We start from the raw sequence: 18,343 nt of genomic DNA on the forward strand, positions 1-18,343 counted from the left end.
ATCGCTCTGTGATCTCTGCAACCTCCTGTCCCCCGTCTCTACCAGGAATGTCCTCGGTACCCTTATTCCTCCGCCACCCCCCCCCCCCAGTGCTATCTCAGCCCCCCTGACCGCTCTTCTCGCCCACCCCCTTGCAGCTTCGAGGCGGAGAATGGGCCCACGCCATCTCCTGGCCGCAGCCCCCTGGACTCGCAGGCGAGCCCGGGCCTCGTGCTGCACGCCGGGGGGGCTATCAGCCAGCGCCGGGAGTCCTTCCTGTACCGCTCGGACAGTGACTACGACATGTCACCCAAAACCATGTCCCGGAACTCGTCGGTCACCAGCGAGGCGTGAGCACCCCACTCTCACCCTCCAGGCCTGCTCCCAACACAAGCCGCCCTTGCCAGCAGGGAATGGGGACACCGCCTAAGCCCCCTGCCACCTCTCCTTCCCAGTGAAAAGTAAACAGCCCCCTTGCCCACATCGAGGGCTCGGTCCCTTTTCAGCATGCCCACCCAGCGAGGTCTGAGGGTGCGCCCCATCTCTGCCCCCCACTCAGCTACGGTGAGCCCCTCCCTCCAGCCCAGCCCGCACCCACATCCTTGCGGTCCCTGCCCACGAACCTGCCCAAGCCCACTCCTACCCATCGGCAGCTGGGGCCTGGCCCCCCTCAGCCTGTCCCCGCTGCCACTTCTTCCCACAGAGCATCCACCTCGGCTGAGCCCCCTCTGCCTTCCCCCCCCCCCTCCAGGCTTCCCTAAGCCAGCCCCCCTTATCACGACCACCTGTTAAGGTGTGGGCACCCCCAGACCTGCTCAGCCCCCTCCCCTCTCACTGGATCCTCCGGCCCTGGCCCTACCCATCCAGGTACCCACCTCAGCTCCCCTAACTCCTCTTGCTCCCCATCCCCTCCTACCCACTGCTCTCCCCCGCCGCCCCCCCCCCCCTGCAGTGGATTTATGGCAGCCCCCTTTGTCTCTGCACACCCCCTCCCTGCCCACCCACCTGAGCTCCTCTGTCCGGCCACCGTTCCCTCCAAGACCAGCCCCTGTAGGGTGTCTACCCTTGGGAGGTGTAAGCGCCCTCTCCCCTCACCTGTTGGAGGCCCCCAACCCACCTCCCAGCCTACCCTCAGCCCAACTCCCATAGAGAGTTGCTTCTCTGCCACCCCAGCCCCTTTTCACCCAGGCCCGGGGGTGTCCCACAGTGAGGACGCCTGACCTGCCCCTGTCCTTGGTTGCAGGCACGCTGAGGACCTCATTGTGACACCTTTCGCCCAGGTAAGACCCCTCCCCTAAGGAAGGAAGGGGCTCCAACCTTCCCCCACACTGGGGGACAGGGACCTAGCCCCAGCCCCTCCGGGTGGCTCCCTCTCCTCACCGCTGGCTCTCCCTCCGTCCCAGGTGCTGGCCAGTCTCCGGAGTGTTCGCAGCAACTTCTCACTCCTGACCAATGTGCCCATTCCCAGCAACAAGTAAGTCAAGGCTGGGCCCCAACATTCATGATCATGAGGCCAGGCACACCTGGGTTCAACTCTTAGCTCTGCTGTGTGCCCTCAGGCAAGAACTTGACCTCTCTGAGCCTCTGTTCAGGCAGCAGCTCCCTCTGAGCCAGCAAACCATTGCAATTTGAATGGCTAAGACACAAACTTTTAAAAATAAAGACCAAGGGGTACAGACACGTGGTGGTGAGGCCAAGGGTAGCCAGGCGCCGCAGCCTTGGGGCCACTCGCGGCCCTAAAGCCAACTTTCCAGGCAAATAGCGTCTTGTGGTGCCTTTGTTCCCCCTCCATAAAATGGGAATTTAATAGCGCCTCCAAAAGATGCTGCTGTGAGGAGTCTGGAAGATAATACATAGAAAGTGTGAGAACATTTGCCCAGCACATAGTAAGTGCTCACTAAATGGAAGTGATTATTTGGGGGCAGGCGCTTGGCTGAGAGCTGCTAGTCCCTCTGGGAGTTGCAGGAACTTTGGAGACATAGGACGTGACCCTGCCGCTGATCAGCCGTGTGGTCTTGAGCAAGCTTGTTCGCTTCCTTGAGCCCGTTTTCTCATCTGTAGAATGGGTTCCCATGGGGGCTCTGAGAGAGGCTGCAGGCTGAGCACATGGTGGCATGCCTGGGACACAGGGAGCGCTCAGCAAAAGGGAAGGTGGCATTATTCGTAGAGAGGGGAGGCAGGAATCTGGGGGCACACAGGCTGGTGTTGGAGCCCCATTTCTTTGCAGACGGTCCCCGCTGGGCGGCCCAACCCCCGTCTGTAAGGCCACGCTGTCAGGTAACAAAGCCCAAGGGGTGGGAAAGGGCCCGTCTTGCTGCTCCAGTGGGGGACCCCTCACCTGGGGGTGGGGGGGGGCTGTCTTACCTCCTTTCCCCACTCATTTGGTGGACCCCCATCATCTCGGGGTTGGGACCTCTGGGTCACCACCCATGCTGCCCCTTCTCCAGAAGAGACATGTCAACAACTGGCCCGGGAGACGCTGGAGGAGCTGGACTGGTGCCTGGAGCAGCTGGAGACCATGCAGACCTACCGCTCCGTGAGCGAGATGGCATCTCACAAGGTGAGGAGGCCCCCAGCCGGCAGGGCGGAACTAGCCCCTGGGCGGGGCCTGAGGATGGGGGCCAGCCGCTGGGTGGGATCTGCGGGCGGGTCCACCCATGGGGCGGGGCCAGTATCTGGATGGGGCCAATGAGAGGGGACCCTTTCCTGGGCCTGTGGGGTGGGGCTCACTGCTGGCGGGACCTGAGGGGGAGGACACATTTGGGGCGGGGCCGATGTGTGAACGGGGCCTTTGGGGTGGGGGCCCATTCCTAAGCAGGGCCAACCCTAGGGCTGCGTGTTCTAGCAGATTCTGACTTCCCTCAGGGGTGGGGGAAGCCTAGCGCGTGGGGGTATACGTGCCTGGTTGTACATCTGATGCAGGCTGCCATCTCTCTTGAGGGGGTTGTCCAATGCTTGTGTAGTCTACAGGTGTGTGTGTGTGTGTGTGTGTGTGTGTGTGTGTGTGTGTGACTGTGGGTCTGTGTGGCTGTCAATTTGTTGGCTACACATTTGCAGCACAAGACGGGGTGTGAGGGGATGTTCCAAGAGGGTACGTCACGAGTAGTGTGCAGTTGTGTCTGTGTGGAGGATGTATGGGTACACACAAGCGGTTATACCAGATTGTAAGTGTGTGGGGCTGTGCCAGAGGTGTATGTATGTTTACAAGTGTGAGTTGGTCTAGGTATGAATCTGAGTGTGTATCTCCATGTGTCTGTGACTCCACGTGTGTGCACAGACACATGCATGCACTTGCAGGGCTGCAGGAGAGGGTGCAAGGCTTCCATGTACAGTTGTGCGGTCTGTGTACTGCACAACTCCAGAGGACACCATCCAGGAAAACAGGCGGCATGAATGATGTTTCCTGGAGTTGTGCGGCACGGTGGTAGCCCGCGTGGGAAGATGCCTATCAGGAAATGAGTATACAGGTGGAGGTGTCTGCGTTGGGGGTGGTGCACATACCTGTGGGTGGAGGTTTGTCTGGGAACATTCCCGTCTGAGGGTGATTGTGTCTCTGAGAGTGTGCCGAGCCTCTGAGAATGTGACTGTCTCTAAATGTAGGTTTGCCGTTGTGTTCCTGCAAATGATGTGTGTGTGTGGTTGTGGGTATGATGCGAGCATTTGCTTATGGGTTTCTCAGGGTATGTTTGTGTCCAAGGCCACATGGTATTTGTGTTTGTCTGAAAGTGTGCCCGTGGGTGTGTGGAGTGTGTGCAGCATATCTGGGTGTGTGTCCCCAGGTGTGTGTCTCCGTGTCTGGGTGTGAGTCTGTGTTCTTGGGACGGCTGTGCCTGAAGGCGTTCCTATCTCCGTGTACTCAGCTGTATACCTGCGAAAGGGCTGGACTTCGGAGTTGTGACTGTGTGGTGTGTGTTAGTGCGTGTGTTGGTATAGAAGGTGCATCTCGGTGTGTGTGAGTGTGTGGACTGTCTGGGCGTGTGTCTTTGTCTCTGGGTGTGTCCCTGGAAGGGACGCGTCCTGTCGGGGATGTGCGTGCCTCCCTGCCTTTCCCCGGCAGCCCCACCTGGGTCCTGGCTCAGGCCCGTGGGTTCCGATGCCCCTTTAACGCCCCCCCCCCACCCCCGGCACCACCTGACGTCGCATGCAGCCTGCCAGTGCTGCAGTGAGCACGCACACGCACACACACAGGCGCGCACACGGAGCCCAGAGCCTCCGAAGCCACCTCCCGGGACCCTCGCCCTGCCCCCCCATGGGCAGGGGTCCCAGGCCACCTCCAGCTACTGCCGCGGGGGGGCCCATCAGGGCCAGGGGCTGGCAGACCATGTAACCAGGGCTGCTATCGGGAGCGCGGAGGGGAGGGGAGCCCCCAGCCCCGCTGGGCCGGCCCAGGCCCCTCCGCGGCTCCCCCTTGCACTGCCCACCTGCCCTGACCCCCCCCCCCCCCCACCAAACCCACAGTGGCTGTTAACCCCGGGACTCCCCAAGCCCAGCCTCTGTGTGCGGCAGCCCCGAGCGGGGCTAAGATTTCAAGATGCCCTTGGTGGATTTCTTCTGTGAGACCTGCTCCAAGCCGTGGCTGGTGGGCTGGTGGGACCAGGTAGGGGAAGTCGGGGTGGAGGATGGGCGGGAGACTCGGCCCTAGCCCTCCCACCCTGGATCCTCAAGCCCCTGGTCTGGGCGGGTGTGTGCGGCTGTGCACGTGTGTGGCCTGGACATGAAGCCTTGTGACTGTCTGTGTCTGTGTGTGGCCCAGGGCTGGGTGGGGATAGCGGGTGGCTGGGGATGTGGGTCTCTTGCTGGGTGTGTCGGTACTCACGTGTGTATGTGTCTACAGTGGTGCGGGGCTGTCTGACCATATGCTTATTTGCCTGGGTCACGGTGTGGCCCTTTCTGAGATCACATGGCTCTGGTTGTGGTGGTGTATGTTGGGACGTGTTTGTGAACCCAGAGCTGTGTGTTTTCTCCGGGGCATGTGACCCCAAGTGTCTGTGACTGCCTTATCGTGTGTGTCCCTTGATTTGTGTGTCTGTGGCTGTGCAGAGCCGTGTAAGATGGTAGTCTGTGACTCTGTGTGTGGTTGTGTGACTTTGTGGGTCCTTCTTGTGTACGTGTCTCTCGCAGCACTAGGAGGAGTAAGTGCCCCATCCTGGTGTGGGCTGCGTGGGCTCACCCTTCCCATCAAGTGTCCCTCCTGCCTCTCTGGACGGAGTCTGCTCCTGCTTTGGGGGTGCTTCAGTGGAGCTTGGGGGCGGGGAACCAATGCCCTTTCTCCTCCCTGCACAATGTCACAGCAGACACTTGTGTGAGGTGGCTTGGGGGGACCAGGAGGGACCTCCAAGCCTGGTTCGGGGTATCCTCTGCTCATCTGTGCATCTGTCCACCCTCCTGGGACTGGGGGAGAGGGGGCTACGATGGGAACCCCCCTCCCCTGGATGACCGAACAAGGTTTCCTCAGCTCACTGTTCTCCGCTGCCCCTGCCAAACCTTCTCTTCTCCCAGAACTTGCATTCTCTCCTGCAAAGGAGAGACTGTATTGTCTCCTTCCAAACTGGGCTGGGAGCTGGGGGCCTGGACGCCCTGGGAGTGGGGTCCATATCTGGGAAGACGTGGGCCAGGGTAGCTCTGGGAAGGCAAGGGTTAAGGGGCCTGCGGCCTGCCCCCCCCCCCCACTTTCCCCCAGCTCAGCAGCTGGTTGGAGGGGGAGTTGCTAAGGAGACTCCCATCGCCATGGCGACGGGATTCTCCTGACACCCTATTGGCTCACTGTTAAGCGGGAGCCCCTCCCTTCCACAGGTGCCCCTCTGGCTCCTCCTTTGGGCTGGAGGAAGAGGAAGTCTGGGGAGGGGTGCCCCCCTTCCTCAGGAAGGGAGGGGTATGCTGAGTCCTGACTTCGAAGCCTGGGGCCCCCCTCCAGACCTGGGAGGAGAGGAAGGGCTGACCCCTCCCCAGTAGCAGCTTGCTGAGGGCTCTGTTGGCTGAGCAGAGAAGTTGGAAGGACTCATGGGGTCTTCAGAAGTTTCTCGGGAGGGGCTGACATCCTCCACCCTCTGCTGCCCTGTCTCCCCATCATTCCTTCCTTCTTGCCTCCTTCACCTTAGTTCAAGAGGATGTTAAACCGTGAACTCACACATCTGTCAGAGATGAGCAGGTCAGGAAACCAGGTCTCTGAGTACATCTCCACCACATTCCTGGGTGAGTGAAAGGCACCGCTTGTATGTGCGGGGAGAGGCTGCACGCCTGAATTGGAGGGGGCTGCCCCAGACCGCAGGTCCCATTGCCCACATTTGCCCGAGGGACCCTGACTCTTAATTCCCTAAAGATCAAGGTTACCACGCTCAAGCGTTCCCATGCTCACGATGCCCCTAAGCCCAGAGGGATGTCAACTTTTATAGAACTTCCACATTAAAAAAATCTCTCCAAGCAGAAAAGCCCCCCCCAAACTCAGTGGGACCACAACGGAACTCTCAAACTCAAGACCCCAAAAACCCCACAAACTTAAATAGAATTCCTAAACTTTAAATGCCTCCAGGCTGAAAGGCCTCCCCAAATTCAGTAGACTATCCAAACTTGGATTTCCCCCCACAAATTCAGGAGATCCCTCAAACTCAAGAGGTATGCTCAAACTCGGTAGGGTTCTCAAACTTAAGGGAACGGCTGTCCTTAAGAACTCATAAAAGACCCCCTCAAAGTTTCAAAACCCTCCAAGCTGAAAGGTCTCCCAAATTCGGGAGAATCACCCAACTTGATATGACCCTCAGATTCAGTAGGACCCCCCCCCACACACACAGACTTTTGATACCTAATACAGTTATACAGAGTACCTCAAATTCATTAGAACCCTCAAGCTCATGGGGACCTCCAACTCATCCTAATCTCTTTATCCAAGAGCCCAAGCTGAAGATATGCCCCCCCCCCCCCAAATTCAGGATAATTTTACCCTCTCAATTTATCACCAAAGGTTTCCAAATTCTGGAGAACCGCCCTGCGCCAAGCCCAAGAGAAGGGTTCAGAGTTTCAAATACTCCCGCCAATGGGGGTGTGGCCGTGCAGAGTTCTGAGATCCAGCCAATGGGAGCATGGCATGCAAATAACCCCTATTAGGCCCCAGGTCACAATGGGTGGCCCAGGTTCAGCTCTGGAAGCCCTTGAAAGCTCAGGAAAAGGGATCCTGGGGCTGGCCCCCCAGGCAGGCTGGTGTTAAAGGGGTGGGGTGGGGGTGGGGCTCATGGAGCCAGAGACTACCCTTCCCTCCCTCTTCCCCATGCTGTCCACCCCGATCAGCACTCTTAGTCACCATGGAGGTGTCTCCCCTGCCCTAGAAGTTCCCCTGCCTATACAGGACAGGCAGCTACTCTCTCCAGCATCCTCAACCTGCTTCCTGACTTCCCGTGCCACCCCCTTGTCAAACCTGGCTATCAGACTGGGGCCACCCCAATGCTCCGGGCCAGTCCCGGGGTCCCTGCTCCAGCCCACCACCTCCCAGAAGAATTCCTCCCTTCCCTCTGGTTTCCAGCCTATAAGGAACCAACAGCATGACATCCTGAAGGGGTGTGCCCTCCTGCGTGAGCCTTCCCAGGGCACAGTGGGGAGCCCAGGGGAAGTGAGGGCCAGATGAGGGGGTCTCTGTGGGAGTCTCATGCTTGTCTCTCCTCCATCTGCTCCAGACAAGCAGAATGAAGTGGAGATTCCATCACCCACGATGAAGGATCGAGAAAAACAGCCAGCTCCCCGCCAGAGACCTTCCCAGCAGCCCCCGCCCCCTGGGCCGCAATTCCAGCCCATGTCTCAGATCACGGGGGTGAAGAAGCTGATGCATAGCAGCAGCCTGAGTGACTCTAGCATCCCCCGCTTTGGGGTGAAGACCAACCAAGAAGAGCTCCTGGCCCAAGTGAGTAGGGTCTCAGCAGACACTGGACTAGAGAGGGGCGGGAGTCTCCTGGGGCCCAGAGAAGGACCGGGCGTCGGGTCAGTCTGAAATGATAATCCAGGCATACTTGGCTTATGAGACTCTCAGGAGAGCAAGAGTGAAGGAAGCAGGAGAGGAAGAAGCTAAGCAAGGAGGTGGCCTCAGAATCTGGCCTCCGCCTGACTCCACAGGGAGCTCTGGAGTGTCAACGGTGCCACAGAGTTGAGCCCACCTTGAGGCAAGAGTGCGGGACTTTTGTACCCCACTGTGGGCGGTCCCCAGAGGGGACAGCATTACCGCCTCCATGTAGCTCCCGCAGGGGCAAGAGCGGTTTTCTGGAGAACAGAGCAGCTGTGAGTCTTTGTAAGCAACAGTCCCAGCACCCACCCGGGAGGACAGGTGCACTGGTCAGTGAAGGGGATCTGGGTCGAACCCCAACAGCATCCACTACAGGCCAGACCTGGGTTCAGCTCCGTGACACCTAACGCCAAGGGGCTCCCACATGGGTTTGTACAGCGGACTCAGTGCACTCTTGTTGGCTCAGTCAGCTGACATTTGTTGTAACCTGAACTCCAGCACTAGCCAGTGCCCAGTCAGTCACCCGGTGTTTACTGAGCACCTACTGTGTGCTGGCACCGTTCCGGATTCTGGGGAGCCATGGAAAATTAGCCCGAGTTCCTTTCCCCCTGGTGCTGGTGAGCTGTTTGGCTCCGAAGCCAAACTGTGCTTTTGGGGTCAGCCAAACGGAGTTCACACCACAGCGTTGCCACTTGCGAGATGCAAGGGCTTGGGTAGGTCACATCACTTCTGAGCTTTGGTTCTCCAACCAACCAAATGAGATCAAGCATTTAGCATAATGCCTGGGAGACAATAGTCACTCAGGGGGCGCCTGGGTGGCTCCTCGGTTAAGGTTAAGCGTCAGACTTCGGCTCAGGCCATGATCTTACAGTCCGTGGTTTGAGCCCCGCATCGGGCTCTGTGCTGACAGCTCGGAGCCTGGAGCTGGCTTCAGATTCTGTGTCTCCCTCTCTCTCTGCCCCTCCCCCATGCACACTCTGTCTCTCGCTCTCAAAAATAAATAAAACATTAAAAAAAAAATTTTTTTTTTTAAAGTCACTCAGTACACAGGCGCTGTGGTTGCTTTGTTATTTTCTGGCCTGGTCGGACGTGGACAGTCAACTCTGTGTGTTGAGCACAGCGCCCACCCCCCCACCCCCACCCCCGGTGGGCAACGACAGTGCTACTTTCAGACCAGAGCTCTGAATTGCTAGGAAAGAGTCGAGAGGGGTGACGGTCAACCAAGAGGAACTTCTGACCCACGTGGGTAGGGGCAGGGCCCTGGGTCTTGTGGGCTGCTGACCTCTGGCCTCCTACTCCACCCAGGAACTGGAGAACCTGAACAAGTGGGGTCTGAACATCTTCTGCGTATCCGAATACGCCGGAGGCCGTTCCCTCAGCTGCATCATGTACACGATATTTCAGGTAGGGCGGGCTGAGTGGGGCAGGGTGAGCGGAAGGGGGCCGGGCGGAGAGCAGAGAGCTCTCGGGAGTCACCGTTCCCCATACCTACCCTCAGGAGCGTGACCTGCTGAAGAAATTCCGCATCCCAGTGGACACCATGGTGACATATATGCTGACCCTGGAGGACCACTACCACCCCGACGTGGCCTACCACAACAGCCTGCACGCGGCCGATGTGCTGCAGTCCACCCACGTGCTGCTGGCCACACCCGCGCTAGATGTGAGCACTGCCTGGCCCCTGTGTCTCCCCAGCCCCGTCTCCCTCCCTGACTGCCCGTCGCCCATCTCCTGACCTCCGTGTCTCTCTGACGCTGGCCTTCCCGATCCTCGTCGATCCCTCCTGACCGTCTTCTTTGGCACCCGCATCTCTCTCTCACCCTGTCTCTCAGATCCCCCATCTTTCTAACCCGCCTCTCTCCCACCCCCCTCTCTGCCCCTAGGCTGTGTTCACGGACCTGGAGATTCTTGCCGCCCTCTTCGCGGCCGCTATTCATGACGTAGACCACCCTGGGGTCTCCAACCAGTTCCTCATCAACACTAGTGAGTGGCCCCCACGGGGGCGGGGCCTGCCGGGTTGGAGGCGGGGCCTGCGCTGCCCCACCCCTCGAGGCGGCCCTGCCGGCCCCACCCTCCCCTGACCGCCTGCCTGGGCCTGGGCCGCAGATTCGGAGCTGGCGCTCATGTACAACGATGAGTCGGTGCTGGAGAACCACCACCTGGCCGTGGGCTTCAAGCTGCTGCAGGAAGACAACTGCGATATCTTCCAGAACCTCAGCAAGCGCCAGCGGCAGAGCCTGCGCAAGATGGTCATCGACATGGTGGGCGGGGCGGGGGCGGGGCCAGAACGGAAAAGGGCGCCTTTGACACTGGGGTTGAGGCAGGGTCTGAGTCCAGGCCAGGAAGCCCCGCGAGAGGCGTCCTTTGTGGGGACTGGGAAAAGGTTGTGCTGAGGGAAAGCTTTAGAGGCGTAGTTCGGGTCAGTACGGCCCGTGGCAGGGCTTCAGTGGCCCCTCACCCACAGGTGCTGGCCACGGACATGTCCAAACACATGACCCTCCTGGCAGACCTGAAGACCATGGTGGAGACCAAGAAGGTGACCAGCTCGGGGGTCCTCCTGCTGGACAACTACTCCGACCGCATCCAGGTGCCCCCCCTCCCCCACCATACAAGGAGACCGGACCCTCTCTCCTTTTCTCTCTCCCCTTTGGGTCCCGTTTGCCCCCCCTCCCTCAGCCTGCAGCTCCCATGTTGCCCCTCTTCCTGTCTCTTTCTTTTCTGTCTCCCCTCCCATCTCTCTATCCCAATTCCCATCTACCATCCCTCCTTACTTCTTCCCTTCCTCCATCACCCCGTCCTGTCTCCTCTGCCTTTGCCAACACCTCCTTCTCTCCTCTCCCCACGATCTCTTTCTTTGCTCTCCCCCTGCCATCCTCTCCCCTCTCCCCATTTCCCCTATCTCTCTCCACATCCCGCTACCTCACTCTCCCAATAAAGGGGGAGGTAAGGAAGCGTGAGGTCCCAGACTGGGACGGGGGCATGGCCTCTGAAGGTCCCCCACCTCACGCAGGTCCTTCGGAACATGGTGCACTGTGCAGACCTCAGCAACCCCACCAAGCCACTCGAGTTGTACCGCCAGTGGACCGACCGCATTATGGCCGAGTTCTTCCAGCAGGGGGACCGTGAACGTGAGCGGGGCATGGAGATCAGCCCCATGTGCGACAAGCACACAGCCTCGGTGGAGAAGTCTCAGGTACGGTGTTAAGCGGGCCTCCCCACCCCATGCTGGCCTGGAGCTCCGAGACCCAGAAGTTCCTGACCTGCCCCTCCACAAAGTCAAGTTTTTCTGTGTGTGTGTGTGTGTGTGTGTGTGTGTGTGTGTGTGTGTTTCTTTCCTTTTCTGCCTTGATGGGAAATTTGCAACATTTTCCCTTCTACAGAGTAACCAAGACCAGGCCTCTGGATTCAAAACTTGTAGACCTGAGTCGAACAGTTCTCTCTCATTTAGCATCCATAATAATACTTGCCCAGCTCTTGGTTACAGACCTTATGTCACTCCAGCCTCTCGGTATCCCTGTAACCTGGCTGCTGATTTTGTCCTTGATTTTTGGTGGGATTTTGCAATGAGATGCGATGACGCATCATCATGTGCTTGTTTAACTTGACAAGAGGTACAGAAACCCAGTCTTGTTTGTAAAGTGTGGATGTGAAAGTTTCTCACCCTCCCCACTCCCAGTCTCCTCCCTGGCAAGACCTGTTCTTCCCGGCTCACTGTGCACGCTTTTCCAGACCCGAGTTACCCAGCCTTGGCGCTGTTGACATTTGGGCCCGGGTCATTCTCTGTCGCGGGGGCCGTGCCTTGTAGGATTTTGAGCAGCATCCTTGGCCTCCACCCCTTCCCTTCCAATTACAACAACCAAAAATGTCTCTAGATACTTCCAAATGTCCCTTTGCGCATGCCGATCACCCCATCCTCCAACGCCCGGGAAAACCAGTTCCATAGGCTTTATTACGTAGTTACATTTACGGGCAACTTCATAGCAATAGTTCAGGGGTTTTGCTTTGTTAAAAAAATATGAATTTTATCAATATGTACCCATTTTTATACAGCTTGCCTTTTCTTCCAAACAATGACTTGGAGATGTGTCTGTGTTACTACGTATAGATTTAGCTCATCCCTTTTGACGACTCTGTAGTATTCTCACAGATCTAGACAGCAGATGGGGTCTATAGTTTTTCTCCTGTGGATGGCCATTTAGGTGTTGAGGAGTTACAAATTCACAGTGACTCAAACGAGATAAGGCTTCATTTTTGTTCTCTCTCTCTTTTTTTTTTAGAGAGAGAGAGCGTACAAGTGAGTGAGGGGCAGAGAAGAGAGAGAGTATCCCATGAGGGGCAGAGAGAGAGAGAAGGAGGGAGAGAGAGAGAGAGAAGCAGGGCTCACCCGGGGCTCCTGTTTTTGCCCAAAGCGGGGCTCCTGCTTGCCCAATGTGGGACTCAAACTCACTAACTGTGAAGTCATGACCTGAGCTGAATTCAAATGCTTAATGACTGAGCCACCCAGACACCCCATTTTTATTCTCTCGCATGTAAGAAAAGTCCAGAGGCACCTGGGTGGTTCAGTCGGTTAAGCGTCCATCTTTGGCTCAGGTCATGACCTCATAGTTCACGGGTTCGAGCCCCACGTCGGGCTCTCTGCTGCCAGCCAAGAGCCTGCTTCAGATCCTCTGTCCCCCTCGCTCTCTGCCCCTCCCCCACCCCTTTCAAAAATAAACATTTAAAAATTTTTTTCAATTGAAAAAAAAAAAAGTCGAGAGAAAGAATTTAGCTCCCTTTGGCTCCATGAAATAGTCAGGCACCTAAGGAGATTTCAGTGTTTCTCTTCCATCATCCGAAGCATGGGACCTTTGTCCCTAGAGATGCCTCTCATGGTCACGGATGCTGTTGAAACTCTAGCCACTCTGGCCACATCCTAAGGAGGAAAGGTCTCTGCCAGCTGAGGCAGCACTCCTACCCCCTATGCCCATCCCAACCCAGATCTTCCATCTACATGTGGTCACGTTGCCACCCTCTCTTTGCAAAGGAGGCTGGGAAATGTAGTTTTCACCTATATTGGGGAAGTATTGCCCCACCAAGAAAAATCAAGATTTTATTCTTCTTCTTTTTTTTTTTTTTTTTTTAATGTTTTTATTTATTTTTGAGACAGAGACAGAGCATGAGCAGTGGAGGGGCAGAGAGAGAGGGAGACACAGAATCTGAAGCAGGCTCCAGGCTCCGAGCTGTCAGCACAGAGCCTGATGCTGGGCTCAAATTCACGGAGTGTGAGATCATGACCTGAGCTGAAGTTGGGACGCTCAACCGACTGAACCACCCAGGCGCCCTCAAGATTTTGTTCATAAGAAAGAGGGAAGATAGTATCAGCGTTAGCCAATACTCTGCCGTGGCATTATTTCTAGTTTTTCTTTGTTGCAAAAAATATCACTATTAGTATCTGTGGTGTACCACAATGTTTTAAAACATTTTATTTCAATGTTTTAAGTTTATTTATTTATTTTGAGAGAGAGGGAGAGAGAAAGAAAGAGAGAGAGAGCATGAGCAGGGGACAGGCAGAGAGAGAGGAAGAGAGAAAGAGAATCCCAAGCAGGCTCTGCACTGTCAGCACAGAGCCTGACGCAGGGCTTGAACTCGACAATCCTTACGGTCGTGGCCTGAGCCAAAACCAAGAGTTGGTCGCTTAAGCAACTGAGCCACCAGGCACCCCGAACGGCTTTTTACAACTAATTCCTAACTGACAGATGCGTGGAAGTTTCCAGTATTTGTTTCCATGTCATATGTGATTTTTTTTTTCTTCCCCGTGCAAGAGGTTTTTCCGGGTCGGATTTGGAGGAGCACGATTACTAGGTTAAATGCTATCAGCACCTTTTAGAATTTACTAGATCCCACAGCATGGCCCTACCATCTGCAACAGCCGGCCACCTGTTGACGCCGGTGTCCCTTCTCTCCCAGGTGGGTTTCATCGACTATATCGTGCACCCGCTGTGGGAGACGTGGGCTGACCTGGTCCACCCGGACGCCCAGGAGATCCTGGACACGTTAGAGGACAACAGAGACTGGTACTACAGCGCCATTCGCCAGAGCCCATCACCGCCGCCTGAGGAGGAGCCCAGGGGGCCAGGCCACCCACCCCCACCTGATAAGTTCCAGTTTGAGCTGACGCTGGAAGAGGAAGATGAGGAGGAGGTGTCTACCGCCCCGGGTGCATTTACGGTGCAGGGATTGTCCGTGGCTCAGGATGCGTCCCCAGCTGAGGAACTCTTGGAGGTCGATGGCCAGGATATGCCCACGGAGGTGAAGGTACAGGAACCTTGCTGCACGCAGCAAGCAGACTCGGCCGGTAGTGTGGCTGCGGGCAAGGACAAGGCCACGTCCCCAGACGCATCCGTGGATGCCGTAGGCCGCAGCAGCCCCCTGGCCCTGTCTGCCGGGAGCCCCCTTCCGCCCGCCTTGAGGACCCCGCCCCCTCCAGAGGACACCCCGGGCCTCCCGGGCCTCCCCTCCACGGCGGCCGAGGTGGGGGCCCAAAAAGAACATCAGGCTGCCAAGAGGGCGTGCAGTGCCTGCACAGGAACGTCCGGCGAGGACCCCCCCCCACTCCCAGCTCCTGGGGGGTGGGGGTCAGCTGGAGGCCCTACCTGAACCCCGGCCCCGACACCCTCCTGCTCTCCCTGGCTCCCTTCACCACCATTACCCCACGACCGCCTCCTCCACTGCCTCAAAGACTCTTGGGCCTCCAGAGAAAAAAGAAAACAGAAAAGTGGGGTTTTTTCTCTTTTCTTTTTTTCCTCTTTCCCCCCACCCCCACCCACGGGGCCTCTTTTTGGAGGTGGGGGCTGGGGAACAAGGGGCGGAGGTCCCGGAAGGGATTTTATTTTTGGAATTTTAATTGTTACATTTTTAGAAAAAGAAAAAAAAAAAAAAAACAGGATGAAACACAGCAACTGTAGATCTCCTGTTCCCGACTACCCCTTGTGTCCCATCTCCTGCCACCTCCCCCTGCCCCAGGCCCCAGGCTCAGTCTTCCGGCCTCCTAGGGCTCTTGGCCTGGGCCCAAGCAGGCATAACGCCTCCCTTTGGGGCTTTTCTTCTGAATTTTGGAGGGTCTCCGGAACCCAACCAGGAATAGCCATTCCGGGCGGGGGACTCAGGGGGGGCTGCCACCGTGGGAGGCCCCAGCTCCAGCCCCTCTCTGGCGCACTCCCCCCCCCCCCCCCAGAAGTCTCCTGCCTCATTTTGCACAAACCTGGCAATACTAACCCGAGGGATAGGGACCTGGAGAGGGGAGCTGCGTGCTTTAAGATGTAGCAGAGGCGGGTATTGGAGGGACATTCACACCACCAACCTGGGGTCTGAGGTTTGAGGAGGGCCTGATTCCCGCCCCCCGCCCCTCCACCTGCCACCCTCTTCCCCTTCCACTTTGGGTTCCGTTTGAATTTTCTCCATTGGGGTGGGGGGGGGATGGCTCCAAACCACACCCCTCCTTCCAGCTGCTTCTCCTCTTGTTTCTGCCTTAATGATTCCCATGGCCATAGGAGAGGGGTTCGCAGTGGCCCCCATCCTGGGCATCCCCCCAGCATCCTCCTGACCCCCTTCACGACCCTTTGCCCTAGGAGGAAGCAATAACAATGTACACCCACATCCCCTTTCTGGGCAACCCTCTCCCACCCTGGCACCAAAGTCCTTTCTATTCTGTCCCTATCTGGCCACGCCCCCCCCCCCCCCCCCCCCCCCCCGCCACACCCCTGAGCTATTCCTGCAGCAATATGACAGACAGATGCAAGGCCATTTTTCTCCAAGCCATGGGGGACTGTTTGGAAGGAAAGACCCCCTCTTCCCCCCTCCTTTCTGCCCTTTGGCCCAGTTCTGCAGCTGGGCAAGGCAGGGCCTCTCTCTCCTCCCCCCCCCCCCCCCACTCTGAGCACACGGTACTGTAGCCCCCCCGGCTGCCCCAGCCTTCCATCTGTCTGTCCATCCCTGTGGGGAGTACCACCTGCTCCCACCCCCGTGATGCTGTACAGGGTTCATTTTTGTAGCGAAAGTAGTTTCTGTCCCAGCCAGTGACTGGAGTGGGACTTCTTTGGGTTTTCTTTCATTTTTTTTTCTTCTTTCTCTCTCTCTTTTTTTTTTTTTTTTCTTTTTTTTTGTACATACTGTAAGGTTGGTTTGTAAATTATTCTACAGAGGCAAAAAGGGAAAATACACTTGCCCTTCCCCAGCTGACCCAGCCAGGGGAAGGAGGAGGGGTGGGGGTCTCCCAGAGAGAGAGTCCCCATTCCCACTGTATTATACAAACTGTACCATAGACCCCGCAAGGGTGGGTTCAGTGCTGCCGTTTGATGGGAAGTCGTGTCATCTTGGGGGTGAGGGCTGAGCAGAGCCTGCCCCTTGCCCTGTCCCTGGGTGTGACTGGTGAGATGGGACCCCACCCCCAGTCAGGGCTCCTCTCCCCAGCGGGGGGGTGCAGGGCCCCCTCAGCCACTCTTGTGTTGTCCCCTCTGACGATCAATCAGTCGGTCCGTTGATCGATAATCAATCCTTCGATCTCGTCTCCAATTAAACCGAGGATTTCACTGATCTTCCTGGCTGATGTGACTTCCTTTCCCACCCTGGTTTTGGGAGGCACGCCTCTCCTCACCGGCTGCCTGGGACGCGGATAAGGGGAGAGAGAGGCTCCATCCCTGACCCTCCCCAAGCGCTTAGGACCTGGATGGGGGTCCAGCAAGTGTGGCGGGAGGCAGCCCCCTGACCTGGGCCAGGTGCTGGCTGGCTCGAGGACTTCAGGTTGTAAAGTGGAGGTTCAGACCAGTCTTTGGAGGCTAGGCGACCCAGGTAAACCCCACTTCTTGTACACAGCATATCTGACACAACTCTGGGTACTTCTGGAATCTCACAGTCATTCCTGGAAACCTCAGGGGCGGGGGCCTGATTGGTAGCACGTTCATCATCGGGCTGCCAGGCCATGATAAAAGGTCTCTGGTCAAATTCTGCCGTGCAGATGTTAAACCTGATAAACAACCACAAGAGACTTTAATTACCCTGTAAGTTCTATGAATTCCCAGCATCCTGGCCATTTTGGGATTGCAACCTTCACCTTGCATTAAAACAAAATCCAAAACAAACCTGAATATCTTTTTTTTTTTTTAAGATTTTATTTATATACAGATTTTATACTTTTATGTAATCTCTACCCCCATAGTAGGGCTCGAACTCACCACCCTGGGATCAAGAGTCACATCTCTAAGACCAACTAAACCACCTAAATGCCCCTAAAGATTTTAAAGTAACCTCTACACACAGTGTGGGGCTTGAACTCACAACCCTGAGATCAAGAGCCACAGGTTCTACTGACTAAACCAGGCAGGTGCCCCCAAACCTGAATATCTTCAAGTCAGGGCTCTGTGTTGCTTGGAGCCTGTAAGCCTTATGGTCAGTATCAGGCAGGCCGAATCCTCCAAATTCACACAAGACTGGCCTGGGCTTTAAGCTACTTTGCTAAAGTGTCCATTCAAGGTTGGGGTGTGAGTGACTCAGATAGTTTAACCAATCCACATATTTGAATACTGTTAATTCCACTCAAGGGATCCCATTTTCCAACCTTTGTCAGGCTAATTAACAAACCCTTGATTTCACCAATGTTTCTGACATTCATTATGCTAATGAGCAAAAAACTTCCCAAGTGGTTAAAGATATGGATAGCAGAAGTGTTTGTGATTCGAGCTTTTGGTTTAGAATACTGGCTGCCTCTGGGGTGTAATAAATTAAGATACACATACACACTCAGTGCTTAAGTGCTTAAACCACAGGGGGATCAGTAGATGTATATATGCACAGCTTCCTTGGATCTAAGGAAAGGTTGACCTGCTTACTTTGTTATTCAGCTCTAGTTATGGGGAGTAGTTTGGATCCCAGCCGTGGCTGGGTGACGTTGGGCATGATCTCTTTGACCTTCAGTTGTCGCATCTATAAAATGATCACAAAAACCCCAGTCAGTCTAGAGCAGGGCTGTGAAACTTTCTACGATGATGGGAATGTTCTGTCTGCTGTCCAACACAGTAGCCTCTAGCCACGTGTGGCTATCAAGCCCTTGAAATGTGGCTAGTGCAACTGAGGAGGTGGGGTTTTAATTTTCCTTTACCTTAAGTAGCCACGTGTGGCCAGTGTCTACCATATGAGACAGTACAGTTCTGGAACTTAAGTGGGAGGGTGAATATATAGGATTTAGCGTGTAGAAAGGTTTGCCTGCTTCACTGCAGTTTAAAGATTTGCAGTATGTAGATATCCTGGCCCAGAAGAGTGGGGGGGCAGCCTGGGCTCAGAGAGGAAAAGCAAAGCTGGAAAACTAGGTAGAAGTTTCCAGGGAATCTGAACCTTGTGCAGGAAACA

General features: G+C 56.2%; 1 protein-coding gene across 6 annotated transcripts in view; it reads left to right on the forward strand.

Annotated features, from left to right (window-relative positions):
• Window positions 1-16,535, forward strand: part of PDE4A (phosphodiesterase 4A) — a 35,983-nt gene extending 19,448 nt beyond the window's left edge. For 3 of the 6 annotated variants that reach the window (XM_030300008.1, XM_030299952.1, XM_030299962.1), the window contains exons 2-15: window positions 138-329; window positions 1,223-1,259; window positions 1,383-1,453; window positions 2,207-2,256; window positions 2,427-2,539; window positions 6,078-6,171; window positions 7,644-7,867; window positions 9,269-9,367; window positions 9,462-9,626; window positions 9,847-9,946; window positions 10,070-10,224; window positions 10,428-10,550; window positions 10,974-11,156; window positions 13,910-16,535. In XM_030300008.1, the coding sequence (XP_030155868.1) occupies window positions 138-329; window positions 1,223-1,259; window positions 1,383-1,453; window positions 2,207-2,256; window positions 2,427-2,539; window positions 6,078-6,171; window positions 7,644-7,867; window positions 9,269-9,367; window positions 9,462-9,626; window positions 9,847-9,946; window positions 10,070-10,224; window positions 10,428-10,550; window positions 10,974-11,156; window positions 13,910-14,599 (2,296 nt within the window). In that variant the 3' untranslated portion in view covers window positions 14,600-16,535. The other 3 variants (XM_030299998.1, XM_030299981.1, XM_030299972.1) reach the window with 3 other exon arrangements.
• The last annotated feature ends 1,808 nt before the right edge of the window (window positions 16,536-18,343 follow it).

Source organism: Lynx canadensis, chromosome A2 (genome assembly GCF_007474595.2).
Source record: "Lynx canadensis isolate LIC74 chromosome A2, mLynCan4.pri.v2, whole genome shotgun sequence".
NCBI lineage: Eukaryota > Metazoa > Chordata > Mammalia > Carnivora > Felidae > Lynx > Lynx canadensis.